General features: G+C 33.7%; 1 protein-coding gene across 1 annotated transcript in view; it reads left to right on the forward strand.

The window, feature by feature from the left end:
- The window catches only part of EPB41L3 (erythrocyte membrane protein band 4.1 like 3), a 48,803-nt gene extending 26,805 nt beyond the window's left edge, over nt 1-21,998 (forward strand). The window contains exons 12-22 of the mRNA XM_029284691.1: nt 3,267-3,833; nt 10,699-10,752; nt 11,220-11,255; nt 12,122-12,313; nt 15,299-15,421; nt 16,081-16,434; nt 17,533-17,664; nt 18,198-18,296; nt 19,059-19,139; nt 19,391-19,507; nt 21,017-21,998. Of these exons, the coding sequence (XP_029140524.1) occupies nt 3,267-3,833; nt 10,699-10,752; nt 11,220-11,255; nt 12,122-12,313; nt 15,299-15,421; nt 16,081-16,434; nt 17,533-17,664; nt 18,198-18,296; nt 19,059-19,139; nt 19,391-19,501 (1,749 nt within the window). The 3' untranslated portion in view covers nt 19,502-19,507; nt 21,017-21,998. The remainder of the gene's footprint in view (nt 1-3,266; nt 3,834-10,698; nt 10,753-11,219; nt 11,256-12,121; nt 12,314-15,298; nt 15,422-16,080; nt 16,435-17,532; nt 17,665-18,197; nt 18,297-19,058; nt 19,140-19,390; nt 19,508-21,016) is intronic.
- The last annotated feature ends 1,550 nt before the right edge of the window (nt 21,999-23,548 follow it).

A 23,548-nucleotide genomic window follows, 5' to 3' on the forward strand; every position in this document is an offset into this window, starting at 1 on the left:
ATTTATAGTTGCAGACTATATTGCAAGAACTGTCCAATTGAATGCTCTTTTAATTTTTATTTGGCAATTAAAGTTCACTAAGTGATAATATGCAGGAAATATGGCATATTCTAGGGATTACATGTTTCTTCAAATGTATATTTAGATTTTTGACAACCACGATGTTTATTTTTATTTGTCACTTAAAATTCCTACTGGAATTGTTTTTTTTCAATATATAACTTTAAATTAAAGTGCTTAAGGTATTCACCCTTTGCAATAAATAGATGCCACAATGTAGTAATTATACCTATATTATTAAGGGATTAAATGATATGAGAAAATATGTTCAGAATCAATATACCAAGATAAGTAGTAAGAAAATAGGAAATAAATATTTTCCTATATAAATAAGGATTTATATCTTCTATTTTAGGACCCAATCTACTTTGGTTTTATATAGCTGCATTTAGGAGCAAATATCTTCAAGTGTGACTGTATCAAAAAAATATGTAAACTTTCCTTACCTGCTGGCTGGTTTCAACCTCTGTCCTTCTGAAACTGGTATGCAGAAGTATAGAAGTGGGAATGCCCATTACAACGGCATGGACAATGTTTATTTTCCAAATATTGTTGAATCAACTCTTAGCAGGCCTAGCCAACATAATCAATAGTGAGGTATACTATAATTGCAACATCTGGAGAGCCACAATTCACCAGTTCCTCTGTAACAGGATGCACACCTGAAACTCCTTCAGTAAAAAATAGAACATGTGAAATATTATATGCATTGCAGTCAGTGAGATTGTTTCTTTATACTATTTTTGTTTTTGCTCTATCGATAGGAGTTCTAGAATTTTATTCTAGGGATGTTAGGGATTCTTAATTAGAAGATTAATTAGTGGACAATTTAATCTGAAAATCAGTTTGATCAATTTATATCTAACCTCCCATAACACTATTTCTGGAGTATTGGATGTGTAGGATTACTTAAATATTTAAATAACTTTTGTCTTCTGTAAAGGAATTGCTTTCATGATTTGCAAAATATAAAACCATTAACAACAATAATCAGTTATTACAAATGTTCATAGTACTTGAAGCAGCAAAAACCAGGGGGGGGAAATCTAGCAGTTGGTAATACTAATACAGTAAAGCATTTGCTGAAATTTCTACTTTGTGGAATATACATATGAACAAAATAACCTAATTTCTTGGGGAAGGGTGTTGTTATAGACAGTATTGTTACAAGATTATGGTTCTAGAGCAGCTTATCCTAAAAGACTGTCAGGTTTTTATCAAAAAATATTTTTTCCAATAGCAACGCCCCAAGTCATTTAGAATTTTTAAATTGCTAACCCAAACTTTGAATTCCATTTATAAATTAGTTACAAAGTTAATTTATAACCATAATAAATCAAAGCACAATCCAGGGGGAATAAATCTAAACGATACGGCAACAAAGAGGCAGAAAGTCTTTGCTACTGTTTATTAATCAACTAGATTTTGTGGTTAGCATCAACAGTCCTTGTTGAAAAGGCCTCTTGAAATTTTCTATAATGCATAAGATTTCTTTTTTTATTTTTTTTGTATTTATTTATTTATATCCCACCAACACACCTTCCTCCTCCTATTTTCCCCACAACAATAATCAGATGGGGTGGGGTGGACTTAGAGTGACCATTCCAAAAACACCCAGCTGACTTTCTTGACTAAGGCGGGAGTAGAACTCATGGTCTTTGGTTTTAAGCCTGGTGCCTTAATTATTAGACCAAAAGCATTCTCCATGGATGAAAATTTTGAAAATATTTGTTACCCAGATGCTGTTTCATAAAAAGATTCTTTATTATCCAGATGCTGTTTCATAAAAATAAATTAAGAATTAAAATAATTGTCTGTATTCAAGGAGCAAACACAAATTGTTGGGTTTATATAGACTTCCTGTTCTACTGCTTATGCTAGCAGTGAATATTATCTTCCAGTAACAATTTCAGACACAGGTGAATGAGGCCTATTAGGAAAATTCTGGCATTCAGATAAAAGAAAATATTCCGTATTCCTATACAGACTTCTCTGGATGCAGATCTATTTCAATAAGATATACTTTGATGTAAATTCATTTTTATAAAGCATTGCTTATTATTTTTCAGGTAGACCTTGTTTAGAACCAAAGGAATTTAAAACAGAACTTTGCGATCGAAGTTCTTTTGTTTAAGCTAGCTATCTAGGACACTATATTTCATTCTTAACCTCCATTTCTTCAATTTTCTTTAATATTAAACATTATGTAACAGTAAACATGGGTGGTTTTCAGTAGGCTGTGGGAGAAGACTTGCTCCCTTAGGTTTTTATTTTGTTATTCCTAAAGAATTTTTGCTTGGGGTTTTTTTTTTTTTTTTTTTTGTAATTAGTGGTTCCATTTTAGTAAGAGGTCTTAGTTAAGTTTTTAATAGAGGAAGGAGTTGATGTTGTTTTCATTACAGCAACATATGGTATTTTCATAGACACACTCCTCAGTGTTCAAAATCTTATAGAAATTTGTAATACAAAGTTTTATATCAAATGTTCTTCAAAAATCGTGGAGAATTATAAGAATTTCTGGTTAAAGACTCAGAATGCCACAAAGAAAGAAATCATTTTTTGGAAAGTAAACTTGAAATGGTGTGAAGTATTACTTGCACTTTCACTTGTTCGCTTCATTGTCCTCTTCCATTTCCTTATCCATTTTGCAGTGGTGATCAAATTGGGAAAATGATGGCAGAATGAGTGGTGAACCACAAATTTACAGTCATGGATTCAGAAAATAACCGACTGTGTAGCATTCTTGCTTTTTCTTTTTTTTTTTTTTTTTTGAAATGCCAAATTGTATCCTTGGAATGCCAAAGAGGAAGGTACAATTAGAGCAACTTGAGCTAAAAAGGGAATAGTGTATATGCTAATACACGAAAGAGGCATATAGCCCATATAGTTTCATTCCTTCGTAGGGTGATTTTGAACCTTTCAATTTGAGAATTTCTAGTTTAGAAACTTAATGTAGCAATTAACCACAAAATGTGTATGTTGAACTTTTTAAAATAAGATAATTAATAATGTATATTAACAGATGAGTTGACTTTGTATCTGGCTGCCCTCATAGAATACAGCATGGAAATTGGTATAATTAATTCAATTAAGCTTGTTCTTTTAACTTGATGCAATTAACTTTTATATGCAGAGGAAATTAACCAATTATAATTTTCTTTTTGTCCTTTTGCTCTTGCACTTGCTATCTTTTTTTTTTTCATCAGCCACTTTTGCCTGACATTGATTCATTACCCCCCTTGCCATCCTTACCAAATAGTCCCTTTGCATCTTCAACAAAACTCCATAGGAGGAGGTTTAAGGAGAATAGTAAAAAATTATTAGATGGCGAATCATTCAAAAGCACCAGTCAAAACCAGGATGAGACTGATTTGAATTTTAGCAGAAAAGGAAGAGCTTATTCTATTGAACATGACATGGCATTTAATTATAAGCAAAAGGCCAGAAAAGGTGGAACATTGTTTTCTTTCTCCTTGCAACTTCCAGAATCATTCCCTTCTCTCCTGGATGACGATGGCTACTTATCCTTCCCAAATCTGTCTGAAACAAACATTCTGCCACAAAGTGTGCAGCATTTCCTTCCCATTCGCTCGCCTTCCCTTGTACCTTGTTTCCTTTTCATCTTTTTCTTTTTGCTTTCTGCTTCTTTCTCAGTACCCTATGCTCTCACTCTCTCCTTTCCCTTGGCTATGTGCCTCTGCTACCTGGAGCCCAAGGCGGCCTCCTTGAGTGCTTCACTTGAAAATGACCTGAGTGACAGTTCAGACGAAGAGGTGTGTACCTCGACACAGAACACACTTTTTTTGTGTTCGTTGTTTTCAGTCCTAAACAGTGTTAGAATGCTGCACCAGTAGTCCTTTCAGGACCTCATTTTTGTCTGTGCCAATATGTTCAGATTTTTTTTTAAATTTTTGTTGTGTTGAGAGTGTAGCTTGAGCCCAGGGTTAGGCACAACACAAAGTGTATAAAATGATGACTTTTACAAATTGCTTTTAGGTAATGACAGTTTCAAATAGTTTATTTCAAATACAATCCTGAGTTTTGAGTTTTTTAGCTGTGAACTCAGAAAGCATTCTGCTTCTTGTTTTTTGCTCCTTGAGAGTAAATAGTTATGAACTATTGCTCCTTGAGAGTAAATAGTTATGAACTTGCATCCAGCTCAAAAATTATAATTATAAAATTATAACATTTTCATAGGAAAATGAAGTTCCAAATTACCCTTCCATCCTAAAAAGGGATTTAGTGTCAAAAAGTGTACTGGAGAGGAGAGCACCATAGATCCAATCTGAGTTTCTTAGCATAATCCCACCTATTGAAGAATAGCCAGGAAATTGTGCCTACCATTTACTTCAGCCCACAAAGTTGCACAGATACAGTTACAGGAGTAGAGAGCACAACTGGACGGTGTTTCTATTCCTTAGTGTACTTCCCTTACTGCCAAAATTATTTGCTTAGAGCATTTTATTTTAATAAGGCCTATTATCAAAGTGAAGAACATGCTTAAGCATGTATAACAAAGAAGTATTCTAGTCTAGCAATAAGTCTTTTACAGGATTAATGAAGCTATTTAAAACAAAATACTGTCTCCTACATACAAACTATTTTTTTCCGTAACATAACATTTGAAAACTGAATTGTACCATGCAATGAATAGTGTCAAATGTATAAGATGCAAGTACTTTATAACCATCTTTTAAGTAAATTACAAGTTTTTGAACAGAAACATTTGCATTTTGCAAATTGTTTAATTAGAATTACCAATCAACCCAAATAATAATCTGGAAGCATATTTTATAATTCATTGCAAAACAAACTTGCTTGCCTGCCAGTAAGCTTAAATGAAATCAATAAGATTTATTCTAAATAAAGTTGAGCTGGAATGGGATAAGATGGGTTTTCTAGTTTGTTTGCTTTAGATTGGCTTGGTTCAGATGTAGTGTCAAATCATGATTTGGAACTATGCAGTTAGACTTGTGCTTGTTTTAAACTTTATTTATACGAATTCAGTTAATTATTTTGTTTGTGTAGAAATTATAATGTGCTTTAATATTTGCCAATACACGGTTCTGTGTGTGCCAAAACACGAGTTTCAGATCAGCAAACTAATTGGCAATCCTCGGTTGAAAGGCATGAATATTGTAACACCAAATCATGTTATTATATATGAACCAAGCTTGTGATTAGACCAGGACTAACAGTTGTCTGCTAGATTACACCGATTTGTGCCTAATCCAGGGTGCTTCTCTTGTTTGGACATATTGCATGATATTTTCTTTTGAATCTTGGCATGTCTGCATTACATCAGCAAAACAAAACACAGCAGTTATTAATATAACAAGCTAGGAAAATGTCTGTTTTTAAATTCCAGCAGTAGTTCCAACAAACTTCAAGTTGGTCAATGATCTAGTATTTATTTTCTTCAGGAGAAAGTCCCTTAAAACTGCTTAAAATCTCACTTTAGAGTCCTGCATTACTTCCATGTCTTGAACCCATTTACCTGGGAGTACAACCCATTGAATTGAATAGGATTTACTTCTGATTAAATACATACAGCACTGTGCAATAAAATTCTCTGCAAGAACAGAAGGAACTCCATTCTAAATAATTTCAGATAGATAATAAGTAAATGTTTTGGATTTGAAAATGTTCTCTCATGTAAAAATTGTTGAAAGAGGATGCTTGAGCAATTTAGAATTTTAAAAGGTAGCAACAAGCTAGCAACACCTATAACTCTACTGGCTAGAGTTATAGCCAGTAAAAAGACAAGACATGAAGTGCTGGGTCATATTGATATGATGGCACCTAGAGAATAAGAGATAAACTGCATAGGTATATCATATATTACTTGCAATTTATTTAGGATTTGTACAGTAACCTGTACAATTATGGCTGATTCTATTCTGAGAAAAGTAAATCTTCAACTGCCATACTGATTAACAGGAAAGTATTATTTGGACTGCTTTAATTGTTAACAATTTAATTGCTGACTACAATATATCTCTATTTAATAGGACTTATTCCCAAATAACTGCAGCATATTAGTTTTAAAATTAATTTTTATTTTATACAATCACTGAATGGAAATAAACTGTGTGCCCCAAAATAAATACATTGATTTAGTTTTTTTAATGAAATTGTAGTGACATAAGCAGCTCTTTTATATTATTTATTTGAAACTGTTGCCTTCATTCTTTATGCTGTAGATATATTCGACTGCATCTTCCTGTTAATAGGAATTAAGGGAGTTTAGTCCAACAGATACACTAGTTGTTATAAATATCATCATACTAAATATATCAGTGCAAATTTTGTTTAAAACAACTTTAACAACTGTTCTTGGTAAAGCAATTATGCTGTAGTTTTATAGCTTAACCGTACACACCAGAAATAGGTGTTTTTTGACATTTTATGTCAACAAGCACATTTGGATTTGAGAGCATTTCATTGATCATCTCACAAAATGGCTCCCATTGAAACGGGAGCTTAGCTTGTTCACAAATAATTGCTTAGGAAATTCATTCTGGACTTGGCCGGTCATAAACTACTGTAAATTAAAATTAAAAAGAAGTAAATGATAAACTGCCAATTTTTCCCTCCACATGCATCCCAGAACGTACTTTAGAGCTGCTAATATTCCCACATCCCTTGCTGTCTCAGTGCTATCCTAGTCTTTAACAGTCAGTTTAATGAAGATCATGCAAGGACTGGTGTTGGTGACGTAGTGTTTCTCCTTGTCAAATACATGTGAATATAGGTCTAGTTCAACCTTAAGCAGGGTGATCAAAAAGGAATAGGCTGATTATAACTCTGATTCTTTGAGTAGTAGCTTTTATATTTATACATATGAATGATTCTCTGGAACAAAGACACTACTAGGAACTCTGTAGCCAAGAAGTACGTTTGCTAGAGGTGAGCCCTATATTGCCAAGCTTCTGGATACAACTTCCAGTCTCTTTTCAATTCAGCATGGCACTCAAGGTCAGGACAAACTTTTGCTAGGGAAATGGAAGAGGTTCATAGGAATGCACTGATGAACTTTTGAAAATCCATAATCATGGGTAAACAATCTTTTTTTGTGTGTGTGCGTATTTGCTATGTATGGGTAACTAGCAGATTTACTTTGATGTGAGGCTCCTACCTCTGCTAAGAAAAAAATGAAATGTGTGCAGGTATCCCCCCAAATGTATCTTTAATGCATTTGAATACCCAAATACCGATGCATTGTGAAGATAAATGTCTGGGATTGTGCGGTTACTTCGTACAAATCCAGCAAAGGAATACGTCAAGAGAAGCAAATAAAGAGGCAGTTGTTTTTGTGGAGTGAATTTTGGCAATAGAACCAATAGCCTTGATAATTTTAAATTGGTATCTTGAATGCAATGGGTAAAAAGATATTAGAAGATAGTTTTTCAGTGCTGAGTACAAAAAGGAGGGAATAGCAAAATAAAACAATTTTATCTGCATAAAAAGCCAGCGCTCGCTTAATTTTATAAAATGTGAATGGTTTTCACTCAGGCAAACATAGAAAACTATATAGACCTAACAGAGGAGCTCCTATGCAGTTTGTAATACCAGCAAGCCTTCTAGTAAGAATGATAGGCCAGTAGGAATTACAGTGTCAACTAAGTGGTATAATGTCTGGATGGAAATCCTGAGATTTCCTGTCAGATGGAATATTGTGCTAAGAGTTGTAGGTTATCTTGAAACAACACAAGAACACAAGAACCGAAAACAAGACTTTCTGGGTCATATCCATGCTACAAGAAGATCTTGAGTAAAGATGAGGAAGGATATCAAGCCTTGTAAAAAGGAAGAAATGATTCTTTCCATAGCTGAAAGAAGGTATTTCCCAGGGATATTTTGGGACAAACTACTGTTGCACAGATGTAGTGAGCATTTTAGAATGATACAAAAACATCTGGTTGGGCTCATCAGCACTAAACAGATGTTGTAATAAAACCAAATGCAATCTACTTTGTGTACAAATAAAATAATTTCTGGAATGAACAAGGTAAATTGCAATAGAGACAGGCTAATGTTAAAACTACAGCAGCAAGGCAACAAAAAATGTAGATTCCATCCATCTTCTTTTATATATATACCGTTGGTTGCCATTTGAACTGTATGAAGATTTAAAAGCACTTTAATGCATGGAAAACTTTGGAAATGATAAACATCTGAAGAAATCGATAAGGAAGCAATGATTCTTTGGGGATTAATTGCTCCTGATAGACTAGATTCTATTTTCGAACTTGGAAAGATTCAACACTGGGTAAGAAGGTTGCTGAAACAGGAGATACTAAAAAGATAAAGAAGAACTCACTGCCATTATAGGATTGGTAGAAGAGTAACAAAAGAAACAGATATAAGTAGTTGGAATATACATGGAGAATTTTCAAATACAGTATTATGAGCAGGGTAGACACAGCCAGATCAGCCTTCTGGATCAGTGTGGCTGGAACACACTGGCATCATTGTAATCTATATTTTACAAAAACATGATTCAGTGCATTTCATCTTCTGGGGAAAGGCTGAATGGATCCCACTTAACACAGTTCATTGGAAAAGTAAAGAAAATGTTTATCTGAATTGGACAGAAACTCAGTTTGCAGAGTAGATGTGGAAGAACTGGTATTGCAATAAATGAAAGAATGTGAATACCTAAATGATAAATGTAGTAAGAACCTATGGTGCTAGTGGCAAGCCACATGAACACAAAAGGGTTGGAAGTACGTTTTTGCTGGAAACCAGCAAAAAAAAATGTCATAGATTGCAGTCATGTGACAGCAAGACATTGCAACCAGTTATAAATGCAAGTTGGTTGCCAAGCATCTGAAATGCAATCATAGGACTGCAGGGGGAGATGTGGCAGTCATAACCTTGAAGATGGGAAGTCATAACCAAATGGTTGTTAAGCAACTGGTCATTACGCTAGGACTACCTGTAAACATAATGAATGTGATACTTCTTTTTCCTGCATTAAAACAAGAAGAGAATTAAACTAACAATACTGCTGTTCACGGAGGCCTCACAGAAGCATGATGGGCCAGCAGCTACCTTGACCAGGGGTGTCTTGTTAGCAGTGGGAGGAAGAAGTTGATGAAGGTCAGCAGGGATGGCTGAGTACAGGGCAACCAAAATGGCAGAGATGGGGGAAGATGGGTGGGTGGGGTGGGTTGAAGCTCACATAGCAGTTGTAAATGTGGGCAGGCTGCCAAATGTCCAACTTTTCATCACATAACCGTGGGGGTGCTGCAACAGCTGTAACTTTGAGGACCAGTCGTAACTACCATTTGTTCAGTGACATTTTAACTTTGAACAATCACTGAATAAATGGTCATTAAGCGAGGATTACCTGTAGGTAAACTTAGTTATTGTGATTGTTATTCCAACCCCAAAAGATGAATTGATACAATTGCATGTTTAATATATTACATCATTTGCCCATGAAGAAGTTCTGAACGACTGTAGAACTAGGTGACCTGACACTGTCCAGTTGTGTAGGTTTTCAATTCCTATATGTCCCAACCAGCATGGCAAGGGACTGTGTAGTTATAGTCCAAAACATTTGGACTGCATGTTATATATCTACCTACCTTTACAGAATAACTGCTCTGTCTTAAATGAATATTTTCAAACATATTTCAGTCCCTTGGATCGTTGTATAACTGTCATAGCTCATAGCCTGACTTTTTTCATAATAACCCCATTCAGTGTTTTATACATTTATTTTAAAGTATTTTTTAAATCTCTTTGTTGTTCATTGTGAGACAGTATTAATAAAAACAAAGTGTTCATGATACATATTAGGATGTATTAATGCTGGATGGATAATGCTGTGCTTTGTTTACTTTGATCATTTGTACTTTCTAAATGTTACTTAAAAATACAATGTTATGTTTTATAAACATTGATAGAAAATATAGCTTTACATAAAAAGATTCTCTTGCATCTAGATCAGATTTAAATGTTGAGAAATGTTAATTCTGTTCAAGATATAGCTAAATTTGTTCTGTTTGTATGTTTGTTAAAACTTTGCTAATGCAGACAGCCTTAAAACCATGTGAAAAAAAATCTTTGTGCAAATAAGGGGCTAAAATCAAGGGACTGTTAAAATAGATTTTCCTTCTCTAAAGGAACAAATTATAGAACAATATTTTTATAATGTCTCATTAAAAGTACTGTACAGGGTTCCCCCCATTAAATTATACTTAGATTATACTTAGCACATTTTGTTGTTTATTTCAGTCAGTGGCTCTCTTTAGAAAAAATAAAGAAAAAAATCTTCTTTTTCTGATTATGTTTTGTTTGGCTAACAAATGGCAAGGATGGCTTAATTGATGTTACTGCATATTGCAGAGTATTGTACTAGGTGATCCTTGTGTCCTTCAAGCTTCACAATTGAATGATTTTGTGTAACGCAAAAGCCACTACTTTGTACAGTATGCCTTGATCTTAATGCTGTCTGATCTGTTGTTTTGGATTATGTTTGTTTTAAATTATCATTTGTCTGAAAAATGATTATAGTGCAGCTCACAAGAATGTAGATTTGACCATTCAACCTATGATTTTGTTTAATTACAAATTGGGTTTATTTCTTATTCTTCTTTTCCTCTTGGAACCTGTTATATAACACAGACTGACAGTGAAAGAACTGACACTGCAGCAGATGGTGAAACCACTGCCACAGAGGTGTGTACTGTTGCTCTGAATTTGTTGTCAAAGAATATATCATATACCTTAGATAATCTGAATTTTAGCATAGTTGATATCATTTAGTAATGAAAACACTGTAGGATTGAATTGGCCAGGCAGGTGCTATGCAAGACAGGCCCTCCCTCAAGTAACCAGGCCCTATGCCATATAGGGGTATGTCCTATGACAGTGCATAAATAGTTTCTATATGAAAAAGTTTTCCACTAATTTCAGTTATCTCTGTTTATATATACATTTTGCCTGCTCCCAAAACATTTTGAGATAGCTTTTAAAACAGATGCATCTGGGTGGAGGTTTATGCCAGCAGAGGTGTCAATACTTGTTGTATAGATTGTTCATTTGATCAGTATGAACTGTTTAAAAACATTGTGATGATTATTATAGCTATTAAATGATTTTTATTAGTAAGATAATATTTTCTGGTTTTTTTCCTATATAAACAGTCAGATCAGGAGGAAGATGGTGATCTCAAAGCACAGGCAAGTGAAAGAATGCCTTGCTTTTTTGTGTATATGTTGTTCTCCATAGCTAAACTTCTTGTGTTTATTCATATTCCCACAATACTTACAAACATTACTTAGAACAGCATTTTTATATTCTTTGAATATTGTGGTCCTCACGTTTCCCTTTCTTTTTCAGTTTTTTCAGAATAGTCTGATTAAGCGCATACAGGGTGAAAATGTGTATATCAAACATAGTAATCTTATGTTAGAGGTTGGTATGGGTATATATTAGTGCATGTATTCTACGTGTTTTAAATATAGTGGTTAAGCTGTGAATTTGTATATGATGCATGATATGTGCATTTTTTTTACTTGCTAAATAAATCAAATTATTAATCCTGTAAGATTAGGATTTTCTGTTATACTGTTTTTTTTAGAACTGTTGCAAAGTCTGTTTCTAGAATGTGTGTGAACTATGACTCTCTTAAAAGTATTTGATGCTCACATGAATGAGGACTACTTTACACATTGCATATTGAAGTGTGCCCAGGAAATGTTTTCCACATACAGAGCTATGTACAGAGCACAGGTGCTTATGAATGCATATTAATATAGGCTCAGTTGGCAGGGAGTTTGGATTGGCTGGCAACCCCTAACAGGAATCCTACCTAGTGGCAAATGCCCTTGCCACATTGTTATGTGTGAAGTGTCCTAAGATTTTCTGTACACCTGTCATTTAAAACACCAGTTTCCCAAGAGTGTTGTGTTAGTGCTGTGAGAGCTAATCTCATCCAGGCTGTTTTGCTGATTAACTTCGAAAATTTATTTGTTTTCCTGTTGTGTCAATTCAGAGAAGCTAATATATATATATAAAAATGCTGCATTCCTTTTTCCAAAACCAGGAACTAGATAAAACCCAGGAAGATCTGATAAAACACCAGACCAATATAAGTGAGCTGAAACGGACATTCTTAGAAACCACTAGAGATATCTCAGGGACTAATGAATGGGAAAAGAGACTTTCAACATCACCAGTCCGGCTTGCTGCAAGACATGAAGAAGCCCCTATGATTGAACCACTTGTGCCTGACGAGGTGAGTGCTTATCTGCCTGTTTTTCAAGACCCTCTACTCCAACAACCTTCTCATGGATTTTAATGATAGACATCTTATCCTTTAGACCAAAGAAGATAAACAAAAATCTGAAAAACGTATATTTTTACAGAAGGAAAGCATGACACATCTTGATTCTCAGGTAAAGAGGAAAATTTACATTTTATTATCGAAAGATGCTACATCTTCAAATGATAATTTGATAAATACATCACATTTCTTTTGGCAGTGCATTTTTAAAGGTTTGGTTAATATATCACAAAGGTTTCTGATTTAGGCTTGTTTTCAGATTTCTTTGCATTTTAGGTTCTCAGAGCTTAGAATCTCATCATTGATTCTCTGGACATCTGCATACATACATGTTTAAACATCTCAGTGAAAATAATAAGCAATATCAACTGCCTTTAGAATCCATTTTCATTGTAGCATTTTTTTAAAAAAAAATCAGATTTGCTTCTACTATTGTAGCAAATATATTTTCCAGATGTGTTTATGGTAAAGAAGCATGCTAATCAAAATACTGCTTGAATTTCTTCATTCTTACGTGTGCAATTTTCATTGTGCAGAATGAAATTCAGAAATGACAGCAAGAATCAAGTCTGTACATAAATATGTTTATATAGAAATAGGGTAGGATCCTGCAGGTGAATGTACTTCACTTATTCCTGTATAGCTTGATAGAATTCAGAAGATGCATTTTTGGCCTGAATGGAAATATTATGCAGACTGGAAATGCTAATAAACATTTCCAAGATTGTCTAGTGTATTTCCATGTATGCATTCAGGAAAGAAGGGGAAGAACAGTAGTAAGGCAATCCTACCTATAAACTTTTATAAATCATTTTTAAAATGAGGAGAAATGAGCTAAATAAAAAAGAATTCACCATTACCTCTACAAGGCATATGATTATACAGACAGCAAAATCTTGAGGTGCTTTTAGAAAAGCTGTATTTTCAATTATTCTATCTCAAATCTGGAATATTAGAGGGGATCCCAGTGTTTACTGTTTTCCACTTGTAATTCTATCTCTCTAATCACCTGCTTTTATCTCTTTTTAAACTAAATGTTAAGGAAAGTGGCAAGCTGCACCATGCATTTTGATTAGTAACATTATGGACTGTCACTCAGGAAGTACTATTAAATACATATTCTTAGAAGTATATGAAATTGATGGTTCAGCATATGCTTGCAATTGAATATTCAGTGTATAATGTGTTGATTATTTATATAAAGTTATAAAATGCATTATGTAGTGAACAATTGGATAAACACTGCTCTGTAACATTTGCAGTATTTTAGAGAGTACAAAATATTTTAATTTTAATAAGCAGAATGATTCGCCTTCATTCGTAAAATATTTTAAATTGTTTCAAGCACATAACTTCACAGAACTGGGCTTTAAGTATTCAGCTACATCTTCAGATGTTTTGGGAGTGTTTATTGCTCCAACAGTTCTATTTTGCACTTAAAACAACAGTGTTTTGTGTTGAAGAAAATTAAAAATTAAATGATTTTTACCCCCTAGCTAGCATTTTTTTAAAAATGTGTAAAAATATTAAGCTAGTATGGTGCCCTTTGCTGTATTATGTATTAAGCTTACTTGTCACAAGTTGAAATATTCATCTTGCCTTCTGGTTTATGAAAAGACTTTAGAAATGTGTTTGTTAATAAGGTAGTTACTGTAATCACTGAAAAGGTGTAATATTTTAGCTTCCTGGCATATAATAGAAGTAACCTCTTAGTTGTTCTAATTGAGTTTTTATATTTCAAATATAGGGCACTGAGGATTGGGTTATTGTAGACAAAGTACCCATTGAGGTAGTTGATGGTGAATCGAAAACCATTGTGACATACAAATTAATGACTATGAGCAGTAAAACTGGTGACATCCCACCAGAGTGTTTAAAGCACAGTATCACTGACATACAGAGCTTTGAGGACTTGGAAGGTGAATTGCTTTCAAAAGATGACAATAAACAGAAAATGTATACCTTAGGAAAATCCTATGATACTGTTTCTGGAAAAATTGTAACCATGACCACTAAAGTAAAAGAGGGAGAAAAAATGGTCCTGCCATCATTTCAAAACACAGAGATGGCAATGCCAGAATCTGTGAAAGTCATTCCTGTAGTAGCAGAATATGAAATTCTAGAACCAGTAACTGATGAGAAAGCCGGAAGATTATCTGATGCCAAAAGGAGGGTCTCTGAGTCCTTGGCACCAATTAAAGAAGCAGACTCCCGACTACAAAGTCCAGAAGAAGAAAATGTGCAGAAAATACGGAAGGCAGATGAAGATTTGCAGTTGCCTGAGATTCTGGGAAGTGTACAGACAGCCAAAGCTGAGAAATCGCTTGACAGTGAACAACAGAAAAGAGAGACTTTTGGTTGGAAAACTAAGCCTGAGAGGAAACATGGCAGAGAGCCACCTTTCACTATTGCTACTGCTCACTATGTCACTGAGTCATCAGCATCAAAAGTAGTGGTAACATACAACTTTGACCCAGTTTTACAATTAAAGCATGACTTTTTTTAGACGATTTCTGCACTACCCTGCCTCTTAGTCCTTTTGCTGCTTGGCCTTATTTTGACAACAGCCAACCCAGCTTTTTTATTATTTCTTCATGATTTAAATCAATTAACACAATACAAAGCTGACATTAGGCATTTAAACTAAAGATCAGTCTTACTGAAATGTAGTATGCTGCTATTGCTTGTTTTTGAAGAGAAAATAATGCTTTACAAGACCACCAGAACCCTAGTCCTAACCACTTGCTTGTGTAGATTACTACTTATATTCGGTACAGACTTGTGCTAATTTATTTTCCATTATTTTCTCTTTGTAACCCTGCCACATTTCCTCCTCTCCTTTGTCTTTGTGTCAATTAACATAAACTTTGTGTGTGTCTGTCTGTTTCGCTTTCTGTGTCCATATGCCTATGACTATATATTTCTCTGTCTGTTTAGACAAAACAACTCTCCGATGAAAAATCTTTGGATGGTTCTGGTATCTTCACATTAATAGAATCTGCAAGAAAACCAACTGAGTTCATAGGAGGGGTTACAACTACTTCACATAGCTGGGCACAGGTGGCCATCTGATTAATCTTTAGATTTTAATGATGGGTCATGGTATTATTTTATAGTAACATTGAGTTTACCTTTATTATTTTGCACATAAGTATCTTTAGGAACGGTATAGAAAACATTAATGCATATGCTGAGTACTTTTTCTTCCTAAAGTTGTACATTTAAACTTGAAGAAATTCAGAAATGGGAGGTAGTAGTCAGTTTGTTATTCTTGAGATAGAATTTAAGTGTATGAAAGATAAAATTGGATTTCATATTTATTAGCGATATGCAGATATCCAGATTTAAAGGGCAGAATATAATTTGGAACATGCAAAGATGTGAATGTACGTGTCAGGTATACTTAAGGTGGTTGCATCTTTTTTCCTGATCACATGACCATGCTACAGCGTGATCTAATTTGGTGTAAGGTACTTCTGAAGAATTTTGTATTTTAACAAGTAGTTGAAGCATGCCACGTGTAAATCCAAATCACATTTTGCCCTTCAAACTGAGGTCTCTTCAAAATCTTTATAACAGAAATCATATGGAATTTCTGAGCACTCGGATCACCTGTACAGAAAGTAAAAGCATGTAAAACAAACCCTCGGTCATGTTTGATGGTCTTTAATTGTAGATTTTACACATTAGCGTTTAATATTAACTTGCCTTTCCTGCAGCGAACAGAAACACAAACTGATCAGGAAAAGAAAGCAGAGGAACAACAGCAGGAGGCCACCAAGAAGGTTGTGCAGGAATCTTTAATAGTCAAGGAGAAACATGTGATGAGTTTGCATGCAAGTGAGGATGCTGCTAAGTTGGCTGGCCTTCAGCTGGATGCTACAGCACAGACAATATCTCATGTGGCTTCTAGCATCAATGGGAAAGAGGGCTCTGCTATCACTGAGGGGGCTAAAGAGGAAAAAGCTGCAATCCAACAGGAAGAAACTGCTACTATTTCTCATGATCTACAAGAGGAGCAAAGTAAATCAGCCCATATTTTGAATACGCAAGAAAGCAAACCTCTTTTTGAGGTAATTAAACATGTCTGATTTGCTGATTCTGAACAAAAAGATAAACTACTGTATACTTCTTTAAGGAAGTTATGCAACGCATCTAACATTGTTACTGTGAGCAGTTTGTTTCTTAAGGCAGCTTCACATGCATTTGTTTTTCACTTGTATGGCTTGCAAGCTCAATTTGTCCTTTTCATTAATTGTCACTATTTGGTTTAGTATGAGATTTAAATGTGGCGACATGGCTACTATATAGTTAAGGCTAGCAGCCTAAATAATTGTAGTTACAGGTACAGCCAGGGCTTCCCTTGATGTGTGAATATAGACTTAATTTCTAACTTAGTATAAAATAGCACATAGTCCATCTAGAAGGCATGTGCATCCAAGACAGATGCAGAAATTCTCTTTCATAGTGATTTCTGCTGCTTCATTTTCTTCCATCTCTCCCAACTGGTATACATGCAGATGTTAAAACAAAGTTTGCCTTCCCCTTTAACTCCTGGGACTCTCTGCAGATCACATTGAACATTTTAAAAATTAACCAGGAAGCAACTCAATGCTTCTTCACAAGCATGGCATCTTGAGGTTTATTGCAACGTTCGTTTTTACATTTATTTTTTTCTTTTTATTTACTTTTTAGCATCATATGCACTCTTTAAGAAGCATTTTGGATTAAGTAATACAGCTTAATGCTGACACTAGAACATATTTTATCAGAGCAAAGAGTGAAGTATAATCTTTCATGGAAAAATCATTACTTGTTTCTTTATCTTATCTACTTTCAAATCTGAAAACACTTCCCAACTGGAATGTTCTAATTGTAAACTGCCATATATGCAATCTTTTCGTGACTTCAACCCTGTTTTAACTATTTAAAGGAAAATAAGCTTATGTAAATTTGGGCTACAGCAAAATAAATTTAAGTTTTAAATGAAAAAATATATATGCTATTTAAATATGTTCTCAATTTAGATCTAAATAATGGTAAAAATGCTGTTTATAAGCTTATGTACTTTTAAGATACTTCTTGTTAGGCAATTCATTTACATTTTACTCTGGATTACTAGAAAATTAAGCAATTTTAATGTGTCCTACGTTTACATTTCATTGGAACAGTCACCCATTGTGAAGACTGAGACAGTCAGTTTTGGCAGTGCTTCTACAGGTGCAGAGAAATTGGAAATTTCTGTGAAAGAAGTACCTGTTGTCCATACTGAAACAAAAACTATTACATATGAATCATCTGAGGTAAGGTACTAAAATAAAAAGATTGAAATAACATAAGCATATTCTATGAACAATAAAATTTGCACTCAAGCTAACAGATTGGTGACAAGGGCAACATATATAAAAAAATTAAACTTCATTTGGACTAAGAACCCTCTAATCTAATAATAGTTTAAGACCATTCCAATCTTATTGTACTCAAAAAAGAGATTTCGGTAATGTTGCAAAAAAAGTTTTGTTCTTATGATACAAACATTTTTAAAGACTGATTGAAAAAGTTTTTGGTATAATATTAAAATATTGAAATCATGAAAAATACCTTCATAATGAATTGAATTGACAGATAGTTGAAGAATAAAAGATGGATACAATATTGGTAGTATTTTTTTTCCATCTTGTTTTCAGTCCTAGACAAGCTGACAATTCCATCTGCACTTGACTATTGAAAGAAATGAACTATTTAAATTCTACTACATAGTAGAATATTTGCAACTTTATACAAATAATAACTCCAATCTTGAATGCATTTATCATTTCATATGATTTTTTCTTAGGTGGATTCTGGTGCTGATTCTGAACCAGGAGTTCTGATGAGTGCACAGACTATTACTTCTGAAACTACTAGTACTACAACTACTACACATATCACCAAAGTAGGTGTATCATAAATTTGTTTTATTCAATATAGGCATGGGTTTATTATTAAATATATAAATATCTGAGCTAAACAACTAAAGTAATCATTTGTTGACCATGGAATAGAAGCCGTAGTTAGGTATGCTTTTTATGGCTTAGTCTCTTTTTACGAATGTATTTTAATACTTTAAAATGCAATACAAAAAGAATAAATTAAAAATTGATCCAAAGTTCTTTATAAACTGATTCCAAATTTTAGGACTAAAATTCAACAGCACACTGACATCTTTAAGTTTTAACTCCATTATGTTAAAAACATTTAAACCATTACTTGGGCACATATCCAAATTGTATGCATTAATGCGCTTTTCAGGATATTGTATCTTCAGCATAAATAGATATCACTTTTTAAACATCCAGTGAACTATCTCTCCAATACATTCCCAAAAGTGTTGTTTACGATGCAGTTTCTATTTAACGTTATGAGAGAAAACATTATGGAAGAGAGATCAGAAGCTTGTTCCTATTGCACATGCATATTGCACATTTTCTCATTTGGTATTCTGGAAATTAAACAGCATATCAACCATATGTATTATTTAAATGTGGACTAACCATTCTGCATTTAGCAAGCTGCCTTTAAAAAGAAAAGCTGCCTTTAAAAAGAAAAGCATGGAACTTAGAGGCAAAAACATTCTAATTTCCCATAGGGGAAAAAAGCAGTAAACTTCCTTTGACAGTATCTTGAGGCCTTAGTTGCTTTTTTTCCCCCCTTTAAGACAGTGAAAGGAGGCATTTCAGAGACAAGAATTGAAAAGCGAATTGTGATAACGGGTGATGCAGACATTGACCATGATCAGGTATGACGTGTAAGCTTCTAAAATTGGCTCCCAATTAGTCTTATTTTTCTGTAAGTTTAAAAGTCTATTTTAGTATCAGCAGGTCTTTAAAATATATTACAATTCAGTTCAAATGTAAAATGTCTATTTTGAGTCACATTTCCTCATTTGGAAATTGTAAATTTAATCATGAATCTCTCTTCACCTTGCTACTGATCATGCATGTTCCACCTCCTTCTCCTTTCTGCCCTTCTGTGGTTTCCTTATGCTAGGCGCTGGCTCAGGCAATTAAAGAGGCCAAAGAGCAGCACCCTGACATGTCAGTGACCAAAGTAGTGGTACATAAAGAGACAGAAATCACACCAGAAGATGGGGAGGATTGACTACAGGTAAGAGGACTAGATTTTTTTTTCCAGGCACTCACAGACTGGCATGTGACAAAAATCATTCCTTCTCCCTGAACCCATCATTATTCCTTTCTATTTATTCTTTCTGGCATTTGTACTATGCTTTGTGCAAAAAAAAAAAAAGAATGATTTGGCTATTTAGATTAACTTTATGAAGTGGCTGGATGGAGTCACTGAAGCAGTAGGCACGAGCTTAAATGGACTCCAGAACATGGTAGAGGACAGGAAAGGGCTGGAGGAACGTTGTCCATGGGGTCACAATGGCTCAGACACAACTTTGCAACTAACAACAAATGGAGTAGAACATTTTCTTTCTTCATGTTAATGCCAGTTAGAGAAATAGGAGAAACCCATTTGCTTATGTCTGCTTGCTAGTTGCTATGCATTTTCCATGAAGTAGCTCTGTAGTTGACAATCCTGAAGATTGCTTATGCACAGTTTGTGGGCAAAAAAAGCATATTCTCTAATTGTAAAATACTGTTTTGCCTGAGAAAGCTTGCAAGTATGTTGAACTGAAATACCAGTATTTAAGTTTCAACTGCAAAGTTGTTTGTGGATAACCTTTTTTAAACTCTTCATTTTTCTAAGTTTCCTAATATGTTCTGGCAATTTTTATGATTGTTTCTTAAAAAGAGACAATGATATGCATTTTTTTGTTGCTGTGATTGAATAAAGGCATGCCGACAAATTCTTGCTAAATTAGCATTGTAGTGTTAAATGCAGTTACTATATGCATGTGCTAGAATATGTTTGGCATATTAACATGCTGTTGCAAGATTTAGTGACAATTGCATAGTCTACAAAAGCTGAATTTTGTGTGTAAAAATAGGAGATGGCTTTTACTTGGTTTGAATTTATAGTATAATCTTAATTTCAAACAAGTTTTCCTTATGTCCATATATATTATGTGTTACTTCATGAAACATTAGAATTTTCAAAAATCAGTTGCTGTAGCTTTAGCAATATGTGAGGAAGATGAAAAGAGAAGAAGGAACAAAGATGAGTCTACAAACAGAGCCTGAACAACAAATTAATGGAATTATTTATAGCAGAACATTTGGGAATGACAAGTATTTATGTAGCGTACATATAGCAGTTATTTTTATATGCCGTGTTACATGTGTTATTAACTTATATTGAATCAAGGCTTTTTCTACATGGCCAGTAATAACTACTTCGTTAGTTATTCCAAATATCAAATCTTTCCAGTGCATATACTTTATATCCTTTCATTACAGTTGTCAAAAATTGAATCTGGAACATTGTTTATAAATATAGATTTGTCATCAAGAGGCTCTCATTAAAAAGACCATCAATATAATTGTATAGATTTTCAGAAAATAGAGATCTGAACTCAACTTACTTTTATGATTCATTGCATCAGCCTTAAAGAGTTCTCTTGTATAGAAATATTTGTAATTCTTTTTGTGACTTTATTTACTATTTTAGATTTATTATTGATGGAATATAACTATACTCTCTCTACTGCAGGATTAGAGTAGCTTTCTATGAACTTCATCACTGGGAATATCAGAGCCTGTATGGAGTCTTGGTTCTAACCCAGCTGACTTGCATCTCTCCAGAGAAATTTTCAATGTGGAAGATTTTGATTTTAATTGCTAATTAAGGACACTGGCAGAAATTCCCCCAGTTACAGCAATTTGAATCAGCTTTAATAATCTAATAATTGCATGAAACAACAAATTACAAAAAAGCAGCATTTTTATTTTCCTAAATCAACTTTACATCTAAATGGCACGTTCATCAACAGTTAAAATAATTGTATTATGCTACACATAAAACAGCTCATGCCTTTACTATTATTGAGAGTCTAAACACAGTTTCTTGGGGTGCAAAGTTTTGTTTAGGGAAAATCAAGATCACATTACAATACTAGAAGCTGTACAGGTACTATATATATATGTTTTATTACATTAGATGTGCCAATAACATACTTTATTCAACAAATAACTTGAATCATATACTTGTTATAATTTGGTTTTATTCTTGTTCTATAAACAATGCTGAATCTCTAACCTTATTTAAATGCTCATAAAATATGCTTTGTTTATCTGATTTGGGACCCTTAATAGCTAATGATTTTTAGAATTGTTAAAGTTAGAAATCCTGCCGTCACTTTTCTAAAGTCTCAATCTATAAATTTGCATTGTGATTATTTTGAAGAAAATGTATATTTTCCTTAGCATCTCAGATATGTTCATCTTGAAAACATGATTTTTCAAAACCAAGTCCTGTCCACTCTCAGACAAAGAAGTTTCTTTTGCAAGTCTAGTCAGTGTTCCTTACTTAGGTCAGAGTTAAGCCTTAAACCGTACAGAACACTTAAAAAGCATTATTTCATTTTTATTATCACATCAATTTAAAAGGATCCAATGTTCTTTATGCTGTCAGTTTCATCACAATACATGGCGAATGTATGTTTCTGCATAGTAAAATAAAAGTGGTAAATGCATCTAAATTTGTACTGGTCTGTGTCTAAAAATGTTTTTGCTATACAGTATTTAAATGTTGCTACTATTTGTATAAAATCAAAGGCATTTAATATTTTAAAGAGATGTTCTTTCATACAGTTTCAATATGGTTTAGGTAGGTACAAATAGAAGGGCAAGGAAAACTGAAGGAAATTGTAAAAACTAATTTTGTCTGTTCAATTTTGTACATATAACTTCCCTTTGATTTCTTCTGTATTATAAATCTATGTAATGTGTTTCATGTAAGTTTAATAAGGACCATGATTAACTAAATATTTTTGAGCATTAGCTTTAAAAAATAGTTTTGTATTTTATTTTCTAAATCTAGCCAGAATGCTCCAAATGCTATATTGGAAGAATTCAATATGTGTTTTGTGATCAACCAGTGAAATGCTGAAGTACTGTGCCTTTGATGTTTGAATTTAGTTGCTCATTCACAATTCAGGCATGATACCTTTCACTGAAGAGAAGATGTAATAAACTTCATTTAATAGGCTTTGAAATAATGGAGTATCTAAAATGTTATTTTTGTCAATAATAACAGTATACATGCTATTCAGCTCAAGGCTATTTAGAATAGAATAGGATAAGTATTTTGAAATAAAAAAGAGAGAATCTATAGAGAAAACATATAGAGTCTTTTGCATGTATGGAGCCACATGTCCAGTTTATATATTCAGTGCCTCCCACCTATTATATTATTAAAAAACAAATGAAAAGAATTTTAGTGGCTATAAATCATAACCTTTCACTCACACTATATTCTTACTCTAGAAGCTTTCAATTATGACAGATAAGTTGCTTTATTGTAAGTACAATCAAAGCCATATAGTCAAAAGATCAGTGCATTGCAGAACACAAAAACGAACCATAATTATAGTATCTATTTTCTCCAGAGTTTAAATTCTAGGCCCCTTCTGTTTGTATTAATGGAAATGAGGCCATTCTCTTCTTAGCCTTGATAGTGGGAGATATATAATTATATTCCCCTCAGAGAACCACTCAGGTGCTTATCTTAATAGCTTCAGCCTTAAAAGTAACCACTGTAGGTGCATTGCTGTAATAATCTGAAGAAGTGATTTTAAAAAGGCCAGACTGTTATAAACATTGTGGGTATTTTTACCATTCAGAAAATTGGCATATCTTCATAGAGCTTACCAAGTCAAGTTAAAATGTGCTTCCATTTGGCATGTTAGTAGTTTTGGCCATGTTCATGATACTTAATATATTGGAATTTGTTCTGTTACTATTTTGTATTTACTTTACTTTACCTCAAACAACTTTGGTTTGGTTAAATGTGATATTTTTCAAGAGTCCCGGTGGCACAGTGGTTATAATGCAGTATTGCAGGCAAACACTGCCCACAGCCTGGAGTTCAATCCTGACGGAGGGCTCAAAGTTGACTTAGCCTTCCATTCTTCCAAAGACAGTAAAATGAGAATTCATAGACCAGGGGTGTCAAACTGCCAGTCCACAGGCCGGATGCTTCATGCCGAAACCACGCCCACTCCATTGCCGGCAATGGAAAAAA

The sequence above is a fragment of the Protobothrops mucrosquamatus genome, unplaced genomic scaffold, assembly GCF_001527695.2.
Source record: "Protobothrops mucrosquamatus isolate PMUCROS unplaced genomic scaffold, P.Mucros_1.0 scaffold842, whole genome shotgun sequence".
In the NCBI taxonomy this organism is placed as follows: domain Eukaryota; kingdom Metazoa; phylum Chordata; class Lepidosauria; order Squamata; family Viperidae; genus Protobothrops; species Protobothrops mucrosquamatus.